The sequence below is a fragment of the Microchirus variegatus genome (assembly GCF_963457635.1).
Source record: "Microchirus variegatus genome assembly, chromosome: 14".
NCBI classification, from domain to species: Eukaryota; Metazoa; Chordata; class Actinopteri; order Pleuronectiformes; family Soleidae; genus Microchirus; species Microchirus variegatus.
In genome coordinates, this window is record NC_139815.1 from 20337862 (window position 1) to 20362874 (window position 25013).

At 40.0% G+C, this 25013-nt stretch overlaps 1 protein-coding gene across 1 annotated transcript in view; it reads right to left on the reverse strand.

The window, feature by feature from the left end:
- The window catches only part of smyd3 (SET and MYND domain containing 3), a gene marked incomplete at both ends in the record, with an annotated part of 69344 nt that extends 44685 nt beyond the window's left edge, over window positions 1-24659 (reverse strand). Inside the window, 5 exons of the mRNA XM_083900461.1 lie at window positions 3905-4059; window positions 4160-4217; window positions 4502-4609; window positions 5709-5772; window positions 24499-24659. Of these exons, the coding sequence (XP_083756587.1) occupies window positions 3905-4059; window positions 4160-4217; window positions 4502-4609; window positions 5709-5772; window positions 24499-24659 (546 nt within the window). The remainder of the gene's footprint in view (window positions 1-3904; window positions 4060-4159; window positions 4218-4501; window positions 4610-5708; window positions 5773-24498) is intronic.
- Between the last annotated feature and the right edge of the window lie 354 nt (window positions 24660-25013).

A 25013-nucleotide genomic window follows, 5' to 3' on the forward strand; every position in this document is an offset into this window, starting at 1 on the left:
GGTGGGCTGGATTGACATCTGGTCCCATTCAGTCAATCAACAGATGGGACGATAATTATAAAGGAAAGTCATAAGAATGTATTACTCGTACACACAAACAAGAAAGCTAGACCCACATGCATAAACAATGCCGCTAAGGATCACACCTACACACATGCAAACGCTGACAGACACAAACACTTGCAAATTATAATAACAGAAGAAAATCAGAGTCAGCATGCACAAATTGAAAGTTACACAGACACCCACACACAGAGAAACAATGCACTCATATTTGCTCATGTAAACAAAGCTAAAACTGTTTCCAGCAGGAGTACAGGGTATATTAAACGGCTCCTCACAATGTACGTGTGTGTGTGTGTGTGTGTGTGTGTGTGTGTGTGTGTGTGTGTGTGTGTGTGTGTGTGTGTGTGTGTGTGTGTGTGTGTGTGTGTGTGTGTGTGTGTGTGTGTGTGTGTGTGTATGTCTCAGTGCAGTCAGTGATAAATTGACTCCATACATAGGTAATAAACAATACAACATACTTTTCCATAGGGAGATTTGCTTCCAGCATGGTGTGTGTGTGTGCGTGTGTGTTCATGATCTCATCTTGCCAAACCCAGTTCAAGGTAACAAAAACCAAAAAAACTTTGGGACTCAAAGCTCTGACTGAAACAAAGACAGCATTTTCTCCGACATAAAACTAAACAGGAGAGTACACTGATCGAGTTTTATCCTGGACTAAATTAAGTATTTAGTCTGAAATCATCCGCACAATGAGAACTCACAATGCACACCTTGTTGAGCATGAAGCATGTTATTCTGCTCATAAGGCGGCTGTGGGTTTTTTCACTTTCTGATGAGTCCCACTTTGTCTCTGAAAAACAATTTCCTGTTACATGCTCAAACTGCATATCTTCCAATAATTACCGTGTCAGACCGCCCACTTCATTCTGTGCACCTACTGTGCTTATCATAAATGCAGGCACTGCAGGAATTTTATGAGAGTAAATCATGATCAAGTGCACATGTCATGTGCTTTTAATCCAGTGATGTTCACATCACTGCAGATTTTGAAATATAAAGGCTATTTAAACGGGGAATGTGTGGTGTCATTCAAATGCTACAGAGGATATAACACACAGTTTAAGGGTAAGAGCAAATGTGAAGAAGCAGTGACAGAGAGGCGGAGAAATGATCTTCAGACGGCAGAAAGCGAATGACCAGGGGCGAGGGAGGGAGTGAGAACGAGGCACAGGAGCAGGTTTAGAGCAGATAGAGCGGCGGTGTGTAAGTGTGTGTTTTAAGGAGCCGCACGGTGGTCGTGTAAGAGGCGCATGTGAGGAATGGGTCTCGGAGCAGCTTTGGTGGGAGCAGCAGGACACTGAGAATTCACACACTGAACAGGCATACTAATGAAGAGGACACGAACAGGTTGGGAATGTATATGTAGACAGGATCTCCCACAAACACATACACACACTCACTCTGGAGAGAGGAAGTTGCTTGAGGGAAGCAATAAAATGTGTCGTGGCAAGATCTCATCTGTCACTCCTTATTGCACCACTGCAGTCTGACCAACACACACACCAAAGAGACACACACTAGACCAGATCCTGGTCAGGAAACACAGACACACACCCACACAAGTACATATCCCACAGGAGTCTATTTACATTACTGCACAGTGCTGCTCAGACACACATGCACAAGCAGAAATGTATTTGCAGCATATACGCTCTCATTGTTTCCCATGAGTCTATTAAGAGCAGTAATGATGCTGTGGCATTACATTTGTGTGCGCGTGTGTGTGTGTGTGTGCATGATTGTGTGTTTGTGTAACATTACTGGTGTGGGGGCGGATAAAGTCGCCATTAACAAAAATAATGGTTTTATAACACAACACATGTACACAAACACACGCAGAGAAAACAATACACGTAGAGTAATGAGCTATTTTGTAAAACACAGCAGAAAATCTCCTGTATCATAATAAAGTCACTTTTGTGCATTAAGAAAGGAAAAAAGGACAGAGGAAGAAAGGACAAGAGAGGAGGAGGGGGAGCTAAGAAAGAGGGGGCAGGTGGAGAGAGAGTAGAATAACCACTAGGACAGAAAACAAGTCTTCAGAGACAGAGAGAGGACAGCAGAGAGAATAAAGACAGACAGAAAGTGAAATGAAGTACCTCTTGGCTTCTTTAAAAGCACAAATGCAGTACACTAGTCAATGCAATAACAGTGCCCCCGACTGGCAGCTCATGGAACAACCGTTTGATTGAGATTTGCATTTTTGTTTTAGATATGAAATTACGGACGTTGCTTTACCTGACAGAACCTTTACATCTGACAAATAAAACAAAAATGGCAGAACTTCAGGCTTTAAAACATACATTAATGGATGATTAAGAAGTGATTGTTGAGTCTCTGCTCATTTTGATTAAATCCTGTGCTTTTAGGATAGAGGATCATTGTCTAAGCTCCTCCCAATAGATGACAGATGACCTGAGGCAATTCCTCCATCTCTGTCAGGTTCTGCCGACATTGACACCTGTTTTATTGTGTTTATTGTCCAAAATTCATGAAGACTAATTTAGAATATTGACCTTTCCCCAAGGCTGGAAACAGAGCCCATAGCTCTGAAGTCTATTTATTTTCCCTCAACTTGCTCCTTCATAGGGATAATGTGAATGCAGGAGAAGTTCTTTCTCATTTAATTCACATTATGCAGAAAGGTCATTATGGAATTATTGATCTGTAACAACAAAATATGTTACCTACCCCTCTTTAATACAAATAAGTCAAATGAACTGGTTTACAAATACATATTTTATTATCTCTCATGGCTCTTCAGCAGTTTAGTGTCTGTCTCACATTTACCCTGCAGACATTCTGTCATTATTCCAACAGCTAAATGATTCCACAGGCTATTGTTCCTGAAAGGTATCATCCTGTGACAGATGATGTCAATTGACAAAGTATCTGAGACACTTTCTGTGCATTTCTTGTTCTCTATTAATCTCTCTCTCATACTCCATCAGTGTGACCCCCCCACCTCCCTACCTCCCTCCCTCCCTCCCTCCCTCCCTTCTCCATCTTTCCCTTTCTCTCACACGCTCTTTGTCCCTTTTCATCTCTTTAATCCATTCAAGTTGTTTTCTCCTCATCGCTTACAAACTGAGGCAGAATTCCCATTGGAATCTTGAAGTGCATTAAATCAGCACTTTTCCAAGCTTCAAATCCAATCCCACGCACAAAACACTCACACAGTCTCATGGATGCCCCGTGAAATGGTGGCATCCATGCAAATGTCTCCTACAGTAAACAATAAAAGTCTGTCTATCTTATCTTATCACTGAGTTTTAAGTCAATTGTAAATAATCAACATTTTAATAATTCAGTAATAAGTATTGGTAGTGCTAAACTACTAAGTACGTTCATTTATCGCTCATTTCCACATTTCTTCTAAAACAAACACTCTTGGCTCATTTGCCTGTCTGCTTTCAATTAATGCATACACACACACAAACACACACACAGTACTTAGAATGAGACAAACACAAAAACATACACACACTATTTGAAATTCAAATCCCCTCTGAGCCACAGAGTCTAAAAGTGGAGTCAGGCGTCAGATCACAGAAATAGAGAGAAATCCTGATAAACACAACACACACGCACACACACATACACAGACAAATGCCCTATAAGATTCTGGTGAAGGCAGCTGGTGTGATTTAAGAGGGTAAGACCTGAGGTTGTTCTGAGAATACACACAGACACACAGAGATGATCTTTAGACATATGTTGGGGGTCAGTCCAGACGCAGCAGGTCACACTTAAACAATAACACTTTTTCATGTGTGTCAGTCGTTGTCTGCACTGTAGGTGCAGTGTGTACTTCTGTAGTGTGTTTGCGTGTGTTCACCTTGGCAATAAGGCTGAGCGGTTCTCGACAAGAAGGCGGCAGCGCTGATGTCACTTCCTGTGCCAGGGCAGGAGCTTCCTGTTGCAGGTACAGCTCTAACATAGAGGCCAGCTGAGACAAACCCTGCTTCCTTTCCTCGGACATTAAACTAAGGTCTGTGAAGAAATGAAAGAAACAGAGGATTCGGATTTCTTAATCAATATCTATTTTCTGCTTCAACACGGACACAATAATACACACAGAGGAGAGACTTACGTGATTCATGCTCCTCTAAAGTGTACAGCTCCTCACTACTACCTGTAGATTGACTCAACTAGAAGAAAAAAGAGGGATGGGGAGGAGGGAATAAGCATTTTATCATTTAATTAATATTTCCAGAATAACAGTTGTAATATGTGTTGTCCTCCCTGAGGCATACCAATACCATAGCTATTAGATCAAATCACTGTAAAGAAAATCAGCTTTCACAAGTGCAGGGGTGGTGTTTTTAATAACAGATCAAATTCATAAAAATCAGTATAACATCTAATTCCAGTACAATACTTGACATTACTGCATCGTTCTTCGGGTTATTGAGAGAAACGGGAAGCAACGTACCAAAGCGAAGATGAGTCTCGCAGCCAGACGGACCGAGTCAGTGGGAATTCTGGGAATCAGGCTCTGCAGACATTTGCACTCTCTCTTATGGGCAGACCAGGCTTGTTTCTGCAGGGAAATGTTCATTTTAACCAACTGAAACACACACAGACGACCCAGTGCTGTAGGATAGGAACTCAGACTCAAGTTGAATTCTAGTCTAGATTCTCAGGACTTGTGATTCTCAGTGACTCAATTTGGACCCAAACGTTGAAGATGAGGACTCTTGTGAAAGGCTATGGTGTATTAATTTAACAAACAATATATAAATATTGCTGTATTAACACAGGTATGTGTGTTTACAGCCGTTGGTGTGATAAGACATAAAGATAGGCCCTGAATTTAACTTTATACCCGTCTTGTATAAAGTACTTGAAAGCGATACTTGAGCAAAAGTACAAATATCTTACCAGAAAATGACTTTGGTAGAAGTTTAAGTCACCTTTTAGAATATTACTTGTGTAAAAGTCTTAAAGTACCTGACATTTACTGTACACAACTAGTGACAACAAACAGACATTATGTCACCAACTCAACTTTTACTTTGTAGTAACGAAGATGGTTACGGGAAATCTATCGGAGTAAAAGTAGTACACATTTTATGTAGTGGAGTAAAAGTAAAAACTGTCAGAAATATAAATAATGATACATATATTACAACACTGCTTTATACACACTGGTTAGAGTAAATAAACTCTGTAATAGTGACTTGTGTTGAATATAAACCCTTAAATTCTATGTCAGCTGTAAGTGGAGAACTGGGGGCCATCTTAGAACTTGACTCAGAGTTAAACTTGGTGTTGAGGTTCAGTGGCTCAGCTTGAACCAAACACTTAAACAAGCTGCTTTCAGACCCGCAGTGAAGTTTTGATAGTTTCCTGAAATTGTCTGGAGGTTCTGTAGGTTAGAACACAAATATCCACAACAGTCACTGCGAACATTTACCAGATCTTCTTCGTGCAGCTCCATCGTCAAATCTCTGGCTAATGTCTGAGTGAGCCCATGTGAAAACACGGGTAAGTGGTTGAGTGAACCGTTTCCTGCGTTCTAAAGCCAGGCCCTTCCACTCAACTCAATCTCTTAAACTGCTGCAAACGCTGGACAAAGTTTCACAGTTATTTTCTTGAATCCAAGGTTGAAAATGGTACTAGACACACACACACTGTACCTGGCAAGCGGCATTGCAGTAGCGAGTAGTCTTACACTGGGAACATCTCATCAAGGTCTCGTGTCTAGACAGAAGTAGAGAGAGAAAGATTAGTTCAGTCTGCGCCGACCCTAACCTCAACTCCCACAAAATACAAAATGTAGTGATTCAGCAGTAATACAAAATAAAGTGACTCTGACGGTCTGAGTCGCTGTTATCAAAAAGCACTTCACGCTATGGTAGAAAAAGTATTACAACTTTTTTCTATGACGGGGAATGGGAGCAGAATTTCAGAGTCAGACTCACTTTCATCTCTGGCTGCAGCATTTTAGATTCTGAATAACAACTGTGATAGCACAGCTGCTACATTATTAAACTCATCCACATGCTCATACTCACCCAGGAATCCTTTGAATTCCCATCACTGACATGACCTTTTCACATTTAACAACTTGTTCTTGTCCTTTTCGCTGTATCTAGCTGACCTAGCATCCATTAGATACTTCTATCTACCTGCCCATCTTTAGATCGTCATCATAGAGCAATACATTAGTTTTAATCTACTTAATCATGTATGTACTGTATGATTCCTGCCTGCAAGGTCTGCTGTGTGTCTCAAAATGACACTGCTGCTGCTGCTGTCCTTTCCCGTTTGCCTGTCAGTCTGATAACAAGCTGGCGGCATTAGTCTGCTTCACACAATTAGAGCCAGTGGACAGTGCATCACCAAAACACACTCACATACTAAGATCTGAGTTGCAGATGTGTCTTAAACCAGTCACTGCATGACTTTCAGAGTTGCCTTGTGACCTGGCGTCTTTGCAGTCTCTGTGAGCTCACACTACATGAGTGAGAACAGGTGGGGGTCACACAGTACACGATCTCACAAGGTTAACCACCAGAAATCTAATCATTTCTTCCATGCTTCTCTCCTCTCTTTTTTTCTCTCCCTCATCCCGCACCTCTCCTGTATCCTCTATTTTCCTTTCACCTCAACCAGCTGAGGCAGATGCTGCACACCTTCGAGTCTAATTTATACCTGTAAAAAGGGAGCTTCTCGTCTCCATTGCCTAGTTTTTGCTCATTGTGCGAACTTCTTTTATTCTTATTGATTAGACGTGATTAATCTGTTAAGCACTTTGTAAGATTTGTTAAGGAAAGGGCTGAATAAATAAAGTTTCTTATTATCAAAGTGCATTATAACATAATCCCCAGAAAATGCAAATAAAATCCATCATTTGGTCATGGAATGAGTGAAATTCATGTTTGTTTATTCTTCTATCTCAATTTTTTTTTTTTTCACCATTATTTGAGCATTTATTATTTTATTATCTTGTTTTTGAAACATTTTATAGTCTTGCTCATTTGCATCGACTCTAAATAAATATTTATCTTTATTTCATTTATATAGTTATTGACTCATTTTATTCATTTATTTATTTGAGTGGATATATTGCGCATTAATGACAGTAATATGTAAATATGCCAGATTACTGCCATTGGCTAATTTACATATGTAGTCCCTAAACAGGTTGATGGAATAAGACAAAAAACTCAAGTATATACACTAAACATGACAAATACAACAATATCGACAAATAAGGGGAAGCAGCGAAGGCTGATTACTAACAATATAAACCAGGAAGTAAGGACCACAACTTTCAAGGTGATCGTGGGAACACGTGACCAAAAACATGACTCCTTCAGTGGCCGTAATAATCACAGAGGGAGCACAGCAGAGTCGGGGTTAGAGGAGAAGCTCGAGGCTTGTTTGATATTGGTTCATATCACTCTCTGTGGTTAATCGTGTGACAAAGAGAGGATGATAAATCATCGCTAATTCAATGTGACAACGTGTGGTATGATGCGCTAATACAGAAACATACGACAAAGTGATGGAGAACATCGTCTCATAATGGATGTAAATACATTAGCCCAGGGCTTATCGTACCGAGACATTAATTAAACTGGATGTAGTAATGAACACTGCAGATAAAAGAACCTTAAAGGCAAGAGCAGACATAACATTAACACACAGAGTGTGGGTCTGACAGAAGGCTGCAGCCTCTCAACATCAGTGACAGAAGTTAAGTGTTTCCTCTAAAACAATCTGTCCAGTGTGTGACCAGACAGGTCTGTTGTTTTTGGCTGGAAGTTTGCACAATTTTCTCAAACACGCTCCATTCTTTCTGTTCTCATCCTCTTCATTTCTTAGTGTACAACTTCCCGCTCCCTCTTTCTCACCTCGTCCTCCCTTTCCCCCTCACGCCGCTCTTGTTATTCCACCGTGTCGTGACCTTTTCAGTGCTGGAACCCTGCATTAAATTTATCATCCCTCCCCAGGACTATGGTTCAAGAAAACACAGATATTCTTGTCATGTTGAGACCGAGCAGAAACAGAGAAGCCACCCACAGCTTTTGAAACACATGCCTTCAGTGTGAGACACAGAGCAATAACAACAGATATGACCAGGTCAGACCAAAACACAGTCTGGTTCTGTGTAGTTTCAACATATCCACTGAGAACATAACTCACACACTAAAAGTCTGGCCACGTCACAAGCTGCAGCCTCTAGGAAGTTCATCCATCTTCCCTGACCCCAGACAGGAAGCCTGATACTGACCACGACCCCATTTTTACTTCTATAGTCATTCTTCATGTCCTGGGAAATGTTGCCCCATGGGAGGTGATCACAAACTTTATGAGCTGTTTTGTAATTTTACACGTCACATTGATATTAGATAGTTCTCCAGATCTCCCACAGTGGAAAAACTGCATCTAATAAGAAATAAATTCCATCATTAACACTAATTCATTATGGAAGTTATATGAATAGTTAAAGGAAACCCATCCTCTGAGGCCAACTCTGCCCAATGCCTGATTTTGAAGAATGCCAAGAAGTGGACTGAGAGCTGAGCTGAGGGAGAGAGGACAGCAGTGCAGTAGTCTGGTAGTGAAGTCGGATATTGAGTTGCAGCTGTGTGAGATGCTTAGTGAGAAGAGCTTCTCAAACGTTCACACTGCACTTCAAGCAACAAAGAGTCAAACTGAAAAACACTTGTATTACTTGTTACTGACATGGTTGTTGGCTTTATCGCTGCTAACTGACCCCGTCTTGATCAATGGTGCTTTCATACCTAGTTTGTTGTTGCGATACTTGCAATTGCACACTGTTCCAGCACAAATAGATCACTACATGTCTCCAGAACACGTCGTCTCCTTCAGAGCTGTCTGGATGCAGCAGCAGTTTGTCTTTTTATCATCATCAGATTTAGATATATGCCGTTGTTTTTTTGCCTAGTTGCTCGCTCAAACTGCGAATGTTCATATACATATGGTATATCACCATCCTAAAAGAGCGGAAATAAATGCTATCTCGCACGCTGCTGGTGGTAATCCATATTAGTCGAGTCTAGAATGCAGTGTGAAAACAAATCAAACTCAGGTTAAGTGCAACATATTACACCATGAATCGGAACACAATACAGGTATGAAAGCACCCCAAGTTTCATTTGTAAAAGATTTTTTGTTAATCTCAATCTGGCTTTCTAGTAAAATAAAGGTTAACAAAAAACCATTAACATCAGTTTATTGCTGTACTACATACTGTATGTAGTTACAAAGACGCATTGTGTACATTTGAACAAAAGCAAGCATCTGTTGTTATGGTGACCACGTACAGGCTGATAAGCTCTTTGTATTCAGTGTATTTTCTTTCTTTCTTTTTTTCTCTCTCACACACACACACACAGACACACAATCTATATGTTTATCCTTCACTTGATCCAACAGATACTTCAGCAGGACTACAGCCATATCTTAGCTGAACATAACATCTCTTCTTGCTTAATTGGCATTTAGCATTGAAAGAAGTTCCAGGTCTGTTGAAAGATGGGGAAAGTTCTGTATGCAAAACACGTTGCAGCCTAGTAACATGATTTGAAGGTTATTTGAAACATCCATGACACACTTTTTGTCATGTTGTCAGAGGAGTTGCTACATGCGGTATGATATAGTCTAAATATAGACGTGGACAGCAAGAAAACAACAAAAACGATCACAAAAAAGCAGGCCATGACAACAAAAGATGGAAACTTAGTTTTCTCGAGGTCATTAGTGGTACACCGACTCCCCTCCATCCTCATCTCTCTCCTCATCACCCTGCCTTTTTTCCTGCTGTCCATGTCTCTGTCACATGTTGTGTGACGTGATTGTCTTCTGGATGTCAGGACCATGCTTAGTCTGCTGGTGCAGTAGGAAAACTCATGAATAACATTAAAGGGTTTTCATTATGAGCACGCGAAAGACTGAATTAAAAGACAGACAAGACTCCTCGCTCTTTCTCAGAAACCCGTCCTCTTCCTCGCAATGTCATACTCCCTCTCTTACGTCTTCTGTTTCCAGTTTCCCCTTTAACAGTATGAGTGGGTCGCAGCTATGACACTATTAAGAATATCCACTAGCAATTTATCATTTATGTTGTGTATCTTGAAGAAATGTCAAACATTTGCCATTGTGAATGTTCATCTTTTGTCTGTTTAATATCATTTTAAAAATGAAGATCTCTGGATTTTTGATTGTGAATGCGAATTGACTATTTAATAATAAAGTGAGAAACAATGTGGGATTTCAACCTTCAATAATGCCTCCAAGATTATTTCGATGATGCATCAACTGGGTTGAATGGCACCTCTGTCAAAGCCTGAGCAGATCTGCATTTTCACCTCGCAAACACACACTCACTCATTGTCTACTGCTTAATCCCTCCATGTGGGTCGCGGGGCTGCTGGTGCCAATCCCAGCTGACATGGCAAAAGGCAGGGTACACCTTGCACAGGTCACCATTAATTCACAGGGCCAACGCATAGACAAACAACCGTCCTGTCCTGTTAGCAACTGTAGGGGAATACAGCAAATCCTACATTGTGTTACTTTAATTAATAAATATCAATGTTAAGAAACTCACTCACTGATTTATACTCTTTATAGTCTTTATATTGAATGTCTGTGCTCCTTACAACCTTATCCAAGGAGGTTGTACAGTACTGTTTGCCTGTCTGACTGTGAGCAGAACAACAGACAGATTTTGGGGATGTAGGTTATGGCCCAAAGGGGAATTGGAAAGAGGATTTTGGTGCTGATCTGGACATGGATTCAGAAGTGTCCTGTCATTTACCTCCATCTTGCCCTATCCCTTGTGTCAGTTATACTAACTGTCCTAATATCCATGAACCTTCTCAGTGCTCTTCCTCTTTTGCTCCTGTCCAGTAGCTCCATCTTTTGCTGCCCAAGAGAGTCAGAATACACCTCTTTGTATTTTGAATCCTTTTTATTTTCATGTTTAGTTGTACGAGTTTTGGATGGATGGAATTTCAATTTTTTTCCTATAGCTTCCATGTCATGGACCCACCGACTCCAAACCAATGCCGAATTGGTTTTACTACTCAATGAAAAAGGAACATCCCTTTGTATTTTGAGTGTGTCTTATGTTTTATAGGATTCGCATTTTAGCGTTTCTATCATTAGGTACAAAGGCTCCCTTGTTTTGCCAGCTGTTCTTAATAGTTGACTTTTCTGAGGAAATCCACCTTCCAATGCATGAACATAAACCAAACTTGGCACATGGGTCCAGTTCCATGTCAAACTACATCAAAGGGAGTCAATGTTTGTGCTCAGAGTAGCCATTCAATGTTCAAAAGTTTGAACAATTCCAAGCAAGACATTTGTACGTGCTAGGACTTTCATCAGAATGTGCCCACTTGTGAGGAAACCTTTGCACTTCACAAATTCATGGCCCACTCCTGAATTGTTTTTTTCAACGGTCAACAGGCGCCTCATGCAGAAGAGTAATTTTACAACCAAAATAAAGAGAATAAAAAAAGAAGTTTGGGTACATGAGGGCATAAAAGACACAGATAAATTCTCTGCTTTGATATTCAAGATGCCCTCATATGTGTGAAACTGCTGTGGGTCAATTTTGTTAAGACTATGCTATCAGGCACCTAATTAGGCCTACCTCAGCATATCCCAATTGGTGTTTGTGTGTGTGTAGCATGGTAATTAATTTCCCATGAGTATTGGCTGCCACTGGAGTTAGTTGTATGTTAGTGTGTGTATACGTGCGCATGTGCTTGTGTACGTTGATAATTTGTGGCGTCCTCTTTCCTGAGCTGCCCGGTCACGCCTGAGTGAATTTTCTCATTTCCAGGCCGAGTGGCCAACCCAGCATGGTCCCTCCACACTTGACAGGTAATGGTGTGTGATTGTACTTAAATATTAACAAAGATCAACAGCGAGATTTGCGACGCCTTCAACGTGGCTCGGCAATACCGACTAAAACCCAACGAGTTTTGACTGCGAAAACACGTCAGTTGTGACATCATGAAACAACTCCTTCTCAAGTACTTTGGACAAACAAGTTTTTCCTCCTGCATCAGAGCCAGTTAGCAAGTTAGAGCACAAACCTCCTCTCCGTGTGAGCACAGACTCTGCAGCTGACTACAAAATGAATGTGAAACAACGAAAGCTTGAACGTCGTTTCCTGGAGGGACACTACTGCCATCTAGTGCTAGAGAGGGCCTGACAAGTGTGGTGCCTACACAAAATCGATGCACTCAGTACAGCAGCAACGCAGACTGGTGACTGGCATGAGAATTGTTGCTGGCTCCCTCTGTGTGTTTTGTGTGTGTGTGTGTGTGTGTGTGTGTTCCTGTACTTGTGGCATACTGAGGACCAGTGAGGGTTTTTAACCAACAAAGTGAGGTCATTTTTACGGAGTGAGGACATTTTGGCCGGTCCTCACTTTGTTTTCATTGAAATCACTTCCTTAGGTTGCTATAACATGCTTTACTCAATTTGTCAAAAAAAAAAAAAAAAACCTTTTGGACGACATAGTATAGCATGACTTTTTCTCAAATTTTGGACCAACATTTTTTTTTCAAAAAAGTTTTTCACATTTTTTTTTCAAAAAAGTTTTTCACATTTTTTTTTCAAAAAAGTTTTTCACATTTTTTTTTCAAAAAAGTTTTTCACATTTTTTTTCAAAAAAGTTTTCCACATTTTTTTTCAAAAAAGTTTTCCACATTTTTTTTTCAAAAAAGTTTTCCACATTTTTTTTCAAAAACGTTTTTCTAATTTTTTTTGCAAAAGTTTTTCACATTTTTTTTTTCAATAATTTTTCTTCAAAAAAGATTTTCTAAAAAAACTTTCTTTTTTTTTTTTCAAAAAAATTTTTTCACATTTTTTTTCAAATTGTTTGTTTCAATTTTTTTGGGGATGACAGTATAGTATGACGTTTTTGTCAAATTTTGGACAAAAAAATTTGGGTCAAATTTTGGACAAAACATTTTGGGTCCAATTTTGGACAAAAACATTTTGTCCAAAAATTGATTTTTTTTTCAAATTTTGGTCAGCATAGTATAGTATGACGTTTTTGTAAAGTTTCGGACCAAAAAATTAAAACAAATAAAGAATCGAAAAAGTTTGCTATAGCATGCTATACTCAATTTTTCAAAAAAAAATTAAATTTTTTTTATTTTGGATGACAGTTTAGTATGACTTTTTTGTCAGATTTTGGACCAACATATTTGTTTCAAAATTTGGTCGACATAGTATAGTATGACAGTTTTTTAAATTTTGGACCAACATATTTGTTTCAAAATTTGGTCGACATAGTATAGTATGACAGTTTTTTAAATTTTGGACCAAAAGATTTGGGTCAATTTTTTTTTTCAAATTTTGGACGACATAATGCATTATTATTATTATATATTATAGCATGACGTTTATGTCAAATTTTGTACCAAAAAAAAAAGTTTTCCAGCCCTTCTTGCTCTGGGGCTCCACCTACAGACATTTTATGGTACTGCAACCAGTAGTTCTTTGTCATTCATGAAGTAGATATTTGTAATTGTGTTGATTTATGAAGTGAAAATGCTGGTCCTCACTTTGTCAGCAACCCGGTCCTCAGTATGCAGCAAGTACAAGAATGTGTGTGTGTGTGTGTGTGTGTGTGTGTGTGTGTGTGTGTGTGTGTGTGTGTGTGTGTGTGTGTGTGTGTGTGTGTGTGTGTGTGTGTGTGTGTGTGTGTGTGTGTGTGTGTGTGTGTGTGTGTGTCTAAGTGAGAGAGGGGGGGAGAGAGAGAGAGACAGATCCTTGAATCCTTGCAGATTTCTTAACGGTTGTTTGGATGAATCATTGACACCTGAGGGGAATCATATGGGCCACGTTTCCTTGTGGTTTTACCATCATGACGATATGAGTAAACGTTCACACACAACACGCACACACACACATACGTACACAACACGCACACACACACACAGACACACACAAATTATGACCCAAAGGGAAAAAACATCCACACATTCACCACACAGATTTTTCTTCATACCCTAAGCCTTTTCAGACAGCATTAGGTCACTTGATATAATGACTTCAATTTGTTTCCGCTTCATTAAGTAGAAGTGGAAGTGCAACATTAAAAAATAAAAAGAGAAAACATAAAAACTAATACGGCCATGTAATTTGATCAGGATCCTACAAAAGCTTAAACCTGAGACACAAATTGAACAAAAGACTTAATCCTGGGGTAGGAAAGATAGGTAAGTGGTTTTTGATCCACATAACCTTTCAGCATAGCATTATATTATGTAGGGCTGTAACAGCTAATCAAGTAATTGATCATTATTTGATATAATTACTAAATTATTCACCATCAGAGATGGAGAGATAACCTCAGGTCGTTGTATGAAACGCATGGAACCGTCTATGCTCATCTGGACAGAGAGCTTCCATCCCAAAATGTCACATTTAACCACCTGGTGATGAGTAGAAGCAGACAGATTAATTAGCTGAACAATTCTGTCTATCATTTGTTAAAATGAAACGGTTTGAATTTAATTAGATGGAGGACGAAAACACATTGGCCGGAACATTTTCATCACATCAGCCATCTGCTACCCTGGTTTCTAAAGATCGGCCTCAGTGATATTGGTCGATCTCTAGTGCAGAGGCTTGAATCATCTCACGGTGATGTCACCCATTAGTTTGTCATCTCCCATTTTAAAGCCAGGAGTTTAGTATTGTGACCAACCTCAATTAACCTCCACCATGTGGATAAACAATGGACGTCATGTTATACTATACTCGATTCTAGTAAATGCTACAAATTCATCTGACATTGTTTTGTAGTTCTGCAGCTCGTCCATGCAGCATAGTGTGATTATGAAAAGTCTGACAGTTACACATTCCAAAGTATATGAGGATTTAAATAGGCTGAATTATTTAAGTAGAAAGGGAATTTATCGTCTGAGTGCGCTGTGTAATGTCTCACATAAGGCATCATGGAACGAGCTGACGGATCTGAACTTGGCTGACTGAGACACTTTTGTAATGTGCTGATTGAAATGCAGATGAGAGTCCAAAAAGAATCCCAAAGCCCAGCAAATTTCAAAGAACTTCAAGGTTGAAATGAAGTCGTCTATCTCATCAATATTTAACAGAACGTTAGAAATCGCTTCTCGATTAGTCGTGAACGGCAGCAATCATTCTCAATAAGTAAAATGGATAGAAATTAATCCTGTACAGATAGGGTTTTATTTGGCCTTTTGTCTTGAGGCTTGGAGGAAACAGCTTTAATAAGTAACAGATGCAGTGTCTATGACTTTCATTAATGTTGCTGCATTGAGCCAAAGCAGCTCAGACAGTTTAAACATTCATCCCCATGAGGAAGGACACAGCATTTCTGTAAAGGAGTGTGGTACTAACAAGTTAAGATAAAAATGAGTAAATCCAGATGTTTCATTTGATGAATAGAATACCAAGCATTATCCTCCTTTACAGCTATAGAGCTATATACAGCTGTGTGTGTGTGTGTTGAAACACCTGGCTATTTAACTGCAGGAGGCAGGGGGAACTAGAGGGACATGGAGAACAGAGGGGAGAAGCATAAGCAAGCAGAATAATTCCACCTCAGAAATGAAGGGAGGAGAAGGAAGAGAGGCAGGTGGGATGGAAAAAAGTGTAGATGAACGTTGAGGAGATGCCGGGGAAAAATGAGGAGAGAGGGAAAGCAGATGGGAGGAAAATGGAGGACGGAGATGTTTGAAGCAGCAGATGGGAGGATAAAGGAGGAGTGCTGACTCACCTTTTCCCTCCATTCCTCCACCCTTCAATGTCTGAAGGCTACAGTTTAACAAGCAAGATTTTTGTCTAATTTAAATGGACATCATGCTGTATTGGAGAAGACCCAAAACTAGTGATTAAGACCATAAACTATTCAGGAAAAAGTTTATCAGTGGAGTTGCCGCCTGATGGCCGTTCAGGAGATTACAGGTGTCAGATACTTCCAGATTGGCTTCACTGTGCATAGCCGGAGACAACTAACTATTGTTGTGGGATTCGAGAAAGGTTTCTCCTAGATTTACTGTCCTGAACCTAATTTTGAAAGGGCCGGCGTGTTCTAACCGAAAAAGAATTGGTTTGTAAACTTAAAAGTTGGTTCTAAGCTGGAACAGAAAAAACAGCAGTTCTTCCTCGCAAACCCTGACATCATAGGTAGGTGTGTCCTATTCTGGGTTGTGAAGAAGAGGAAAGTAGAGGAAGTATGGAGATTCTGCCTGGGTAACACGGAGTAACGTCCTCCCACTTTGGTTTCGCTTAAACCGGTGTTTATCAGAAAGCATCAAGGATTCAAGGCTCCACACTCTTAGAAATAAGGGTTCTAAAAGTAAAAGGGATTTTCAAGGGTTCTTGGTAACACTAATGGTTCCAGTAAGAACCCATTGATCCAGAGAACCCTTTAAAACCCCTTCCCTATAAAGGGTTTAAAAGGGTTCTTGGTGGAACCCTCCAAACGGTAGAACCTAGAACCTTTTTATAAAGGTTCTACCTGGAGCCAAAAAGCGTTCTCCTACGAGGACAAGCCGAAGAACCCTATATGATTCTACCTAGCACTTTTATTTCTAAGAGTATAAGGAAACTTGCTGTGACAATCTCATCTTCTGAGCCTCCATCTCACTTTTAAAGGTTGTTTACGTTGCACACGGTTGAGCTAAATTAGACAAGGGCTGCATTTAATCCCAGTGCTCCAACATATTCAGCACTAAAGATCATTCACTGTTTCTGACATTTAAAAAGATGAAATTACAAGAAACCTCTCCAGTCGAACGTCTGTCAATATTTCCGATGTTTCTTTCAAATGACAATGATCCACTGGGAAGTGATCCAACTTAGAATCAAAAGTTTCCTGTGATTAATAAGACAAAAAGTTTGTTTGTTTTGGTGGCAGAATTGTTGTGTGTGTTTAGTCCAAAGAGACAGTCAGTGAGAGATTGGTGTCAAATACAAACACATAATTTGGCAGAAGTAATGATGCTATGTCCCGCTCCTTTCATCAAATACACACAACAAGAGACACATCTTCAAAGTTCTTCTTCGAGTTGTCAAAACCAAGAGAGACAATCATCAAAGCATGTGGGTGTTTGATGTGTCATCTCTCCATCTTCTTCTGGAACTTCCTCTTCCTCTTACCGCCTTAAGATAAATATTTACATGACACTGTGAAAGCGATTCTGTCTCTCATATCCATCCATCTTAGTATTTTCAGCTGATCTCAAGTGTAAATGCAACATGCTAGGAACTGCAGTTTTGTCTCGTCATAGCCCAGTTACGTCTGCCATCCTGCGCTAATCGTGTCAAATGTGTTGATTTATTTTAAAGAGAAAGAAATGATTGCGACATTTTAACATTTTTAAATAAACGACATATTAATCGATTACGAAAATAATCGTTAGTCGCAGCTCGAGTTGTGTTATTGACAGCTTAGCCATTTAAAAGGGGTAAATAGACTGATGCATTATTTCGGACAGCAAAGTAAAAGCTCTCTCTGTGCCAGAAAATACTTTTTTTTTTATTATTATTCACAGTCCAGATGCTATTGTAATTCAATCAAAATGAAGCATAAACCTTGAGGTCACTTTCTGCCTCTCATTATAATTTTATAGAAATCCTCATTAGCTGACTTTGCAGTGTTCACAAGTCTGGAGGGGGGGGGGCTTGTGTGTGTTTTGGAGAGCTTGCACATTTGAACACATCACTTTTGACTTTGAGTGTCAAAGTCAAGAGTTCAGCTCATTCTGCACAGTTTATCACAAGCTGAAAACCACAGTGCTGTGCAAACTTGTTTTTGGCCACCATTTGTTGTTTTAGCAATACCATAACCCCTAACCCAAGACAATACAGTATAATTTTAGAAAATGTGTTGCACATGTATGCAGTTTTAAAATAATACATTCAGCTTCTACAGGTTAAAGTGTCAACTATTTCGTGTGACCTATCCTCCTGACCCTTGAGCAATAGAATGACCCTGGTTCTCTTAAAACTGGAGTGGAGCCTTAATTAATGTTACTGGTAAAACCCCGTTTCATGGCGTTTTACAACAGGTTTATTCAAGACATGTTAGAGCATTACATACACATGTTGTAGGAGTTAAATTCACTCATATATCAAACCCTAATGCCAAAGATCACAGAATTTGACAGACATGAAAACAGCAAAGTGGGTGGTGCCCTGAGACTTTTTTTCATGAGACATCGAAACAATGACTTACATACAATAATAATTTTAAGCCCTCGGTTGTAAGAACACATTACTGCTTCAATAGCGACTGAGACAAAGTAGTTACATTTTAAAGGGGACAAAAAAATCAACTTTTTAATCATTTAAATCCTTATATTTGGGACTCTAGAGGTCCCATCAGTCGTGCAAAGTGTGAAAAAAAGATGACTCACTCATTTTTGTGGTCCTCTTACTCTTGGCTCCACAGTGCAGCACAGAGTTCTACACAAACTTCCAGCCTCAGATGATTTATCTGTCCAGTGGATACATGTTATATATGACGGCAATGAGCCTGCAAATTATCACTTTTCCAAATGCTAACTGCTGTTAGCTCCTAGTAGCCTCTGTGGCTGATGTAATTCCCTTTCCTTTACTTTGCATTTCTGCCATGTTGAGTACTTCAAATTCAAAATACAGGAAGTTGAGAACCTCTGAAAGCCGTTTGTTTGTTGACCTCTACCGGGTTGAGTTTGTGTGTGTGTGTGTGCTCAGCGTTTATCACTCACTACTTACACACAGCCTTTAAGGCCTGTAATTAACTTCAGCTTTGATGCCCCCCACATCCCCTCTAACCTGGTCATTTCCTGCACACACACACGGAAACATGTGCATTTAAGTTGATACAGTCACACAAATAAATAAATGCACTCGCAGATTCACAAACCCTACTCACTACTACTTTTCTACTCCTGGTCAAACTGAGGGTCTGATTGTAATTTGGTTTAAAATAAATAAATATATATATATATATATTTTATTATTTTATTTTATTTTTTTAATCTCTGGGACGAGGTCTGTAAAAATCAATTAGTGAGAAAATGATTAACAGGTTAATTGTAATTGTAAATTGTAAATAATGCCAGCAAGCACCCTGAAATTGAGGAAGCTAATTGCAATGTGTCCATCAATAATTGTATTACTTACACCTGTTTTCCATCAGAAATAATTAATATATTTGTTATGTGGACATTTTTAGGTTTAAACTGTTTAATCAATAATCAAAATAAGTTTATCGCAGCCGTACACGTGTGCGCGCCCATACCCCTGAAATGAACGGTTTCTGCGTCACCAATACAACATACACATCTCTTATTGATATCAAATCAATAAAATATGTACAGCAGACACTCAGACAATCAGGCTGACGACTGTTGGCCACAAGCCAAACAGATGTTGCCATGACACATGTTCGATATCTCAAAAACAGGATCATACAGCAAACAACACGGTCGCCGTGTTGTTCCACACACGGCCACTTTCAGGACTCCTGGCTACGAGCCTCAACATTGAAACTTGACATATATTCAATATCTCAAAAAGACATATTCACCTTCTCATGCAGGATGATAGAGGTATAACAAGAGAAATCAATAATGAATTAGAGTTTGTGCCACCACTAAACTGAGATCCATTATTTTTATATGAGCTGGGAGCGCATAGTTTCCGTGTGTCTGACACGTATCTTTTAACCTATGGGTGGACATTAAAATCATAAAGGCCTGAGTCTGCCCTTTCTCCCTCTCTCTTTGTAATAAGAGACACACTAATGGAATCACTCTGACTCTTGAAGCAGTAAAAGCTAATATAGTGCAACGCAAGGGCTAATTATAGATATTATTAACAGCCCTGCAAATTAAATATTACCATCAGCCGGCAAAATCACAATGAAGGTAGAAGTAACACACTGGCATCTACTGTATGTTGCTCAACCTCTCTAATTTCACTTCACATCACATTTAAACTTAGAAGTTCAGCAAAGTTATTTTAGCTTGTTAGCAGGCATGAGACAATATGAAAATGCCATGGTTTTGCCTCAGTCTCCACAATAAAGGCATCATTTCTGTCTAATTACAAATGCTGTCCTCACAACAGTCAAAACAGTAAAGCGTAGATATTCTGAATTAGCGTTTAAAATGTATGTAGTACTAAAGGAACATGGTTCTTTAAAAGACAAGGCATGATGTGCTTTTTTTTATCCTGAACAAAATAATTGCGATTTACAATCAATTTATTATTTCATATTTTCTTGAATTCCTTGAATTTCGTGTGGTGTCCGACAACTATTGTGTGATTGACCGGAAATGTTAAGTGGGCATGGTTAACGCGTAAATGTTGTCATTCCAGGAGTTCTGCACTTGAGTTTCTCGTGAAGTATGAAACGTCCTGGCCGCCAGAACTAACTTTGTTCCTGCCACCTCAAGAACAAGAACAAATGTCTCTACAGCTCTTGACGGTCGCGTTCGGGGCTAGAGCCAATCTCGACATGGGGCTAAAGGCAGCGTACACACTCTGCACAGGTCACCAGTCACGGAATACACGGAGACTAACAACCGTTCACTCTCACAGTCACACCTACTTTCAATTTAGAGCATGTTTTTGGACGGTCAGAGGAAAGCACCAGTGTACCCTAACAAAACCCATGCGCACACATGGAACACAAACTTGACAAAAAAAGCACCTCGGTCAGGCTGCAAATCAAACTGGCGATCTCAGTTGACATAGGGCGATTGGCGGGGTACAACCTGGACAGTTCGCCAGTCCATCACAGGGCCACATAGACAGATAACCACTCACATTCACATCTACGGTCAATTTAAAGTGACAAATTCAACCTAATCCCCATATTGCATGTTTTTGGACTGTGGGAGGAAACCAGAGAACCCGGATGGAGAAAACCCAAGCACACACGAGGTCATCTTGCTGCAAAGGCAGGCGTGCTAACCACTATGCCAACCGTGTGGCCCAGCCACTAGGTGCACCAGGTTAAAAAAAAAAGGTCTATTAGACGATGTTTATTCATGCTTGAGCATTACATACACGTTGTATGAGATAAAGTAATTGATAGCTTGCAAATAAATAAGACAAATAACTTTGTCGTCCATTCAGAGCAGGAACATGTTCTTACCACTGGCTATTAGAAATTTTGTTTGTTTAAAAAAATATGTATATATTTATATTTACATATAAATCCTGCTACGTTGCTGCCTCAGGTGATGTGGAAGTCAAATTTACAAAAGAGGGTATTTATTAAACACTTGGTATGGAAGCAGGAAATTCACTGCAAGGATATTTCTTCATACAATATTCAGCACAGACATTAACACACACACATAGCAGTGATGTTGTGGTGACCTTTTAAATCAATGTGCATTCACTACACATGCAGCTCAAGGTAAATATTTGCTGACTGAAAGATGTTTTCCAATCTGCTTTTAAATGAGAGGCATTGTGTGAAGGGGGGCACTCGAGGAAATATATTTAAATTAGATCAACTGAATAATAATAACATTAATATCCTGCTGCTACTACAAATTTCCACATTGATATTCCTGCAGGGCATTTGTTAGTGTTTTTTTTTCTTTGGCTACAAGTTCATGCCAGTAACCGAGAGAGAAAACAGCAGAGCACAGCGAAGGTTTTCTGCTGTTGTTCACTGAGCAGTTGTTGGGTGAAGCATCACGAGAACATTGAGAGTTGAGGGTTAATTATTACTAAACTGCAAGCTCATCAAATCTGCATAAACTCATTAGTGACTGTGGAGGGTGTTTAATATCTGGAGCCTGACATGCTGTGTCCTCAGCACACGTGTAATAAAAAGCCAGTGAAGGAACAGTTAAAATGGACCGGACTGATGTAACATTTTTGGGTGCTCTCCTGTGAGGATACATGCGAGAGTCTCATCACCAAGATTTTAAAATGCTGATGTTTTGGGATGCTCTCTGTCCTGAGCCCCACCTATTGGGCACTATTTTTTTCTCCCCAAAGGATTGCAAACTTTGAGGTACTAAACATTGGTGAAAATGAACAAAAATTAACACGCAAATCAGAACTGCAGAATTTCGTATGCGAACAAACTCCTCTATAACACACCAGACACATCAAATACGAAGAGTTATTAAAAGGTGACGCAGATTCAAAAGGTTGTGGCCACAGAAATCATATATGTATATGTATGCATGTATGCATGTATGCATGTGTGTGTGTGTGTGTGTGTGTGTGTGTGTGTGTGTGTGTGTGTGTGTGTGTGTGTGTGTGTGTGTGTGTGTGTGTGTGTGTGGATATATACACACAAACAAACATACATATGTATATGTATATACTGTATAGTATACCCGCATATAGTCATTTACCCTTGATTCACCTTGCATTCCTTGCACCGGAAATCTCCAGTCTCATTAACTTCACATACATCTGTTAAGTTTAATGAAGTGAGTTTGGCTGCAGGACAGAAAACAGCAGTGCCACAAAGCCTCCAGCTGAGCCAGTAAATCAGATTAATAATGAAACGGAAAGATAATAAACTGTGTATATACTGAATCACAAGAGAGAGTAAATTAAACCACACAAAAAACCCAACAAAGTAAATTAAATGAAATACCATATTGTGTCTTATTGTTGGAAGGGGGAAAGTCTCTGGGCATTTCTGTCTCTCAAAGAAATCTTAAAAATGAAAGATCATGTTTCAATCCATAACGGGGATATCAGAATTAAATATAAAATGGTTACATAATAAAATCATTCAGTCTATCAGAAAATCCTACATTTTCTCCCTCCTGAGTAGAGCTTTAAGGCCACATTATACTTCTCCGACTGCGTATGCGTTATCCGTCTGCGTCACCACGGAGACGCCTCGAGCATTTATACTTCTGCGTCGTGGTGACGGACACTCGCTGCAATTTCCCGCCCGATCAGTAGGGGTCGCTGCGCAAGGTTGTTGTGCTTCTGGCTACAGTGAGCAATGGCGTCCGAGAAAGAAAGAGAGCGAGAGACTGTTGTTGTTGAAACAGTGGCCGTTTCTCACTTTTCTGTGTGACGGAACGCAGTTTTAAGATAATTTGAGGCGAGAAATTGGCCATTTAGGGTCTAAACATGTGCTGTGTGTGTTAAGATGTGACGTATTTATAGTTCGGCAGCGGCGTTATCGGCGGGGATCAGCTCCGCCTCTGTCAGGACGCCCGGAGCGCACTGAGAGCCGGCACAGAGCAGCTTCGCTCAGCATGTCCTGAGGACCAATCGCAGCTCTTGCCGTCTCCGTAGTCCCTTGACGGAGTGACGGACACTTAAAAAATATTTCGTGCACCCGGAGACGACGCAGAGGCTCTACGACAGGTTCTGCGTCGACGCAGAGTCTCTCCGTAGCCTACGCAGAGCACTTTACGCAGAAGTATAAATTGGGCTTTACTCACATTCAAAATTCAGAAGTGTCACTTGCAGTATTCTCCCCACCTGTGAAATCAAAAAGAGCCATGCTGCCATCTAGTGGGCAGTGTAAGAACTGAATTGTATCCTTACATTCATCTCTTACATTCATTAACTTTGTATGAAGTCTATACAAGACCAGGGGGGATGCAGCAGGGCGGGCAGGGGAGGTAACTGCCTAGTGCCCATAAGAACGGTCGATTACGACAGTCCACAGGGTCAATTTTGTTAGAACCACTTCTTTACATGCATCACACGTGGCTGAGGGTCAGTGTAGAGTGGGTTGTCTTTCAATTTGAAGGTTGTGGGTTTGACACTTGACCCCAAGTTGCTCCTGGTGGCTGTCCTGATAGCATATGAATGGGTATGACAGATGTGTGACAGCAAAAGTGCTCCACAAAAAAAGCAATGTATGATAAGTGAATTGGTCTGAATGGGTAAATGGCAAAAAAAATGTAGTGTAGAGCAGCATAAATACAGACCATTTATCATTTACCATATACAGGAGACTCACTATATGAGGCCCCACACATTGACGCAGCAGAAAATCGGTTGCTTGGTTTTCGCTACACTACTTTCTATCTAAAAAGTTTTTGCACAACCGGCAGGTGCAGGGTTTGTATTTATAGATTATCTTTAATTAATTGCCTAAATTATGGCCAGCCATGTTTACATGTGCGGTTACATTGTGTGGTACTGTATTGTTATTATTGTTATTATTGTTATGTGTCCAATTTAAATCTGACTTAGTCATAGTTCAAGTTAAACATTTCTTCAATTCCCATGTGACACGACAGGTCAGAATTAAACTGTATCTCAAACTCAGCCATAAATATTTAATAAAACACACATAAATGAAAGCTTTTTGTATCTTTCCCAATGGAGGAATGTCCTTGTGGGTTTGCTTATTAAACTGTTTAATAAGCAAACAAGGAAGAAATAATTCACAAACGTAAATACATATCGAGACTAGCTAACAGCTTGTCGTCTCACCTGGAGAAGCAGCGGTGACAGACATCCTTCGTGAGTCTGTTGGACACACAACACGCCAGCGGCTCTGCGGAGTAAAGCAGTTGTCCTCTCCTGATTCCGACTGTTGCCCGCAGACCGTTGCCTTTCCCCGGGCTCACAAAACGCTCCAGCATTGGTGCCATATTCGCCTTTTCCCTCCACTTGAAACCGAACAGTGTTTACATCCGCATTGACGCACGGCCTGCGTCGTGACGTCACAAACACGTAGCTCGCAACATCGTGGTTCCGGGAGTAAAATATATATACATTTTCTTCTTAGAGATTTGTAATGTCCGTGGTCGATACACCATACACTATAATACTGACGGTGTTATATTCTTCTTACGAAGCCACAAGTTTTATTAAAAAGCCTCTTATTTGCGTCATCTCTAGGAACTACTACATTACCCACAATCCTCTGTAATAAAGACGGGTATCGCGTTCTAACTTGCTGGAAATACTGTATACATACATCATACAAATAAGACACAAACTAC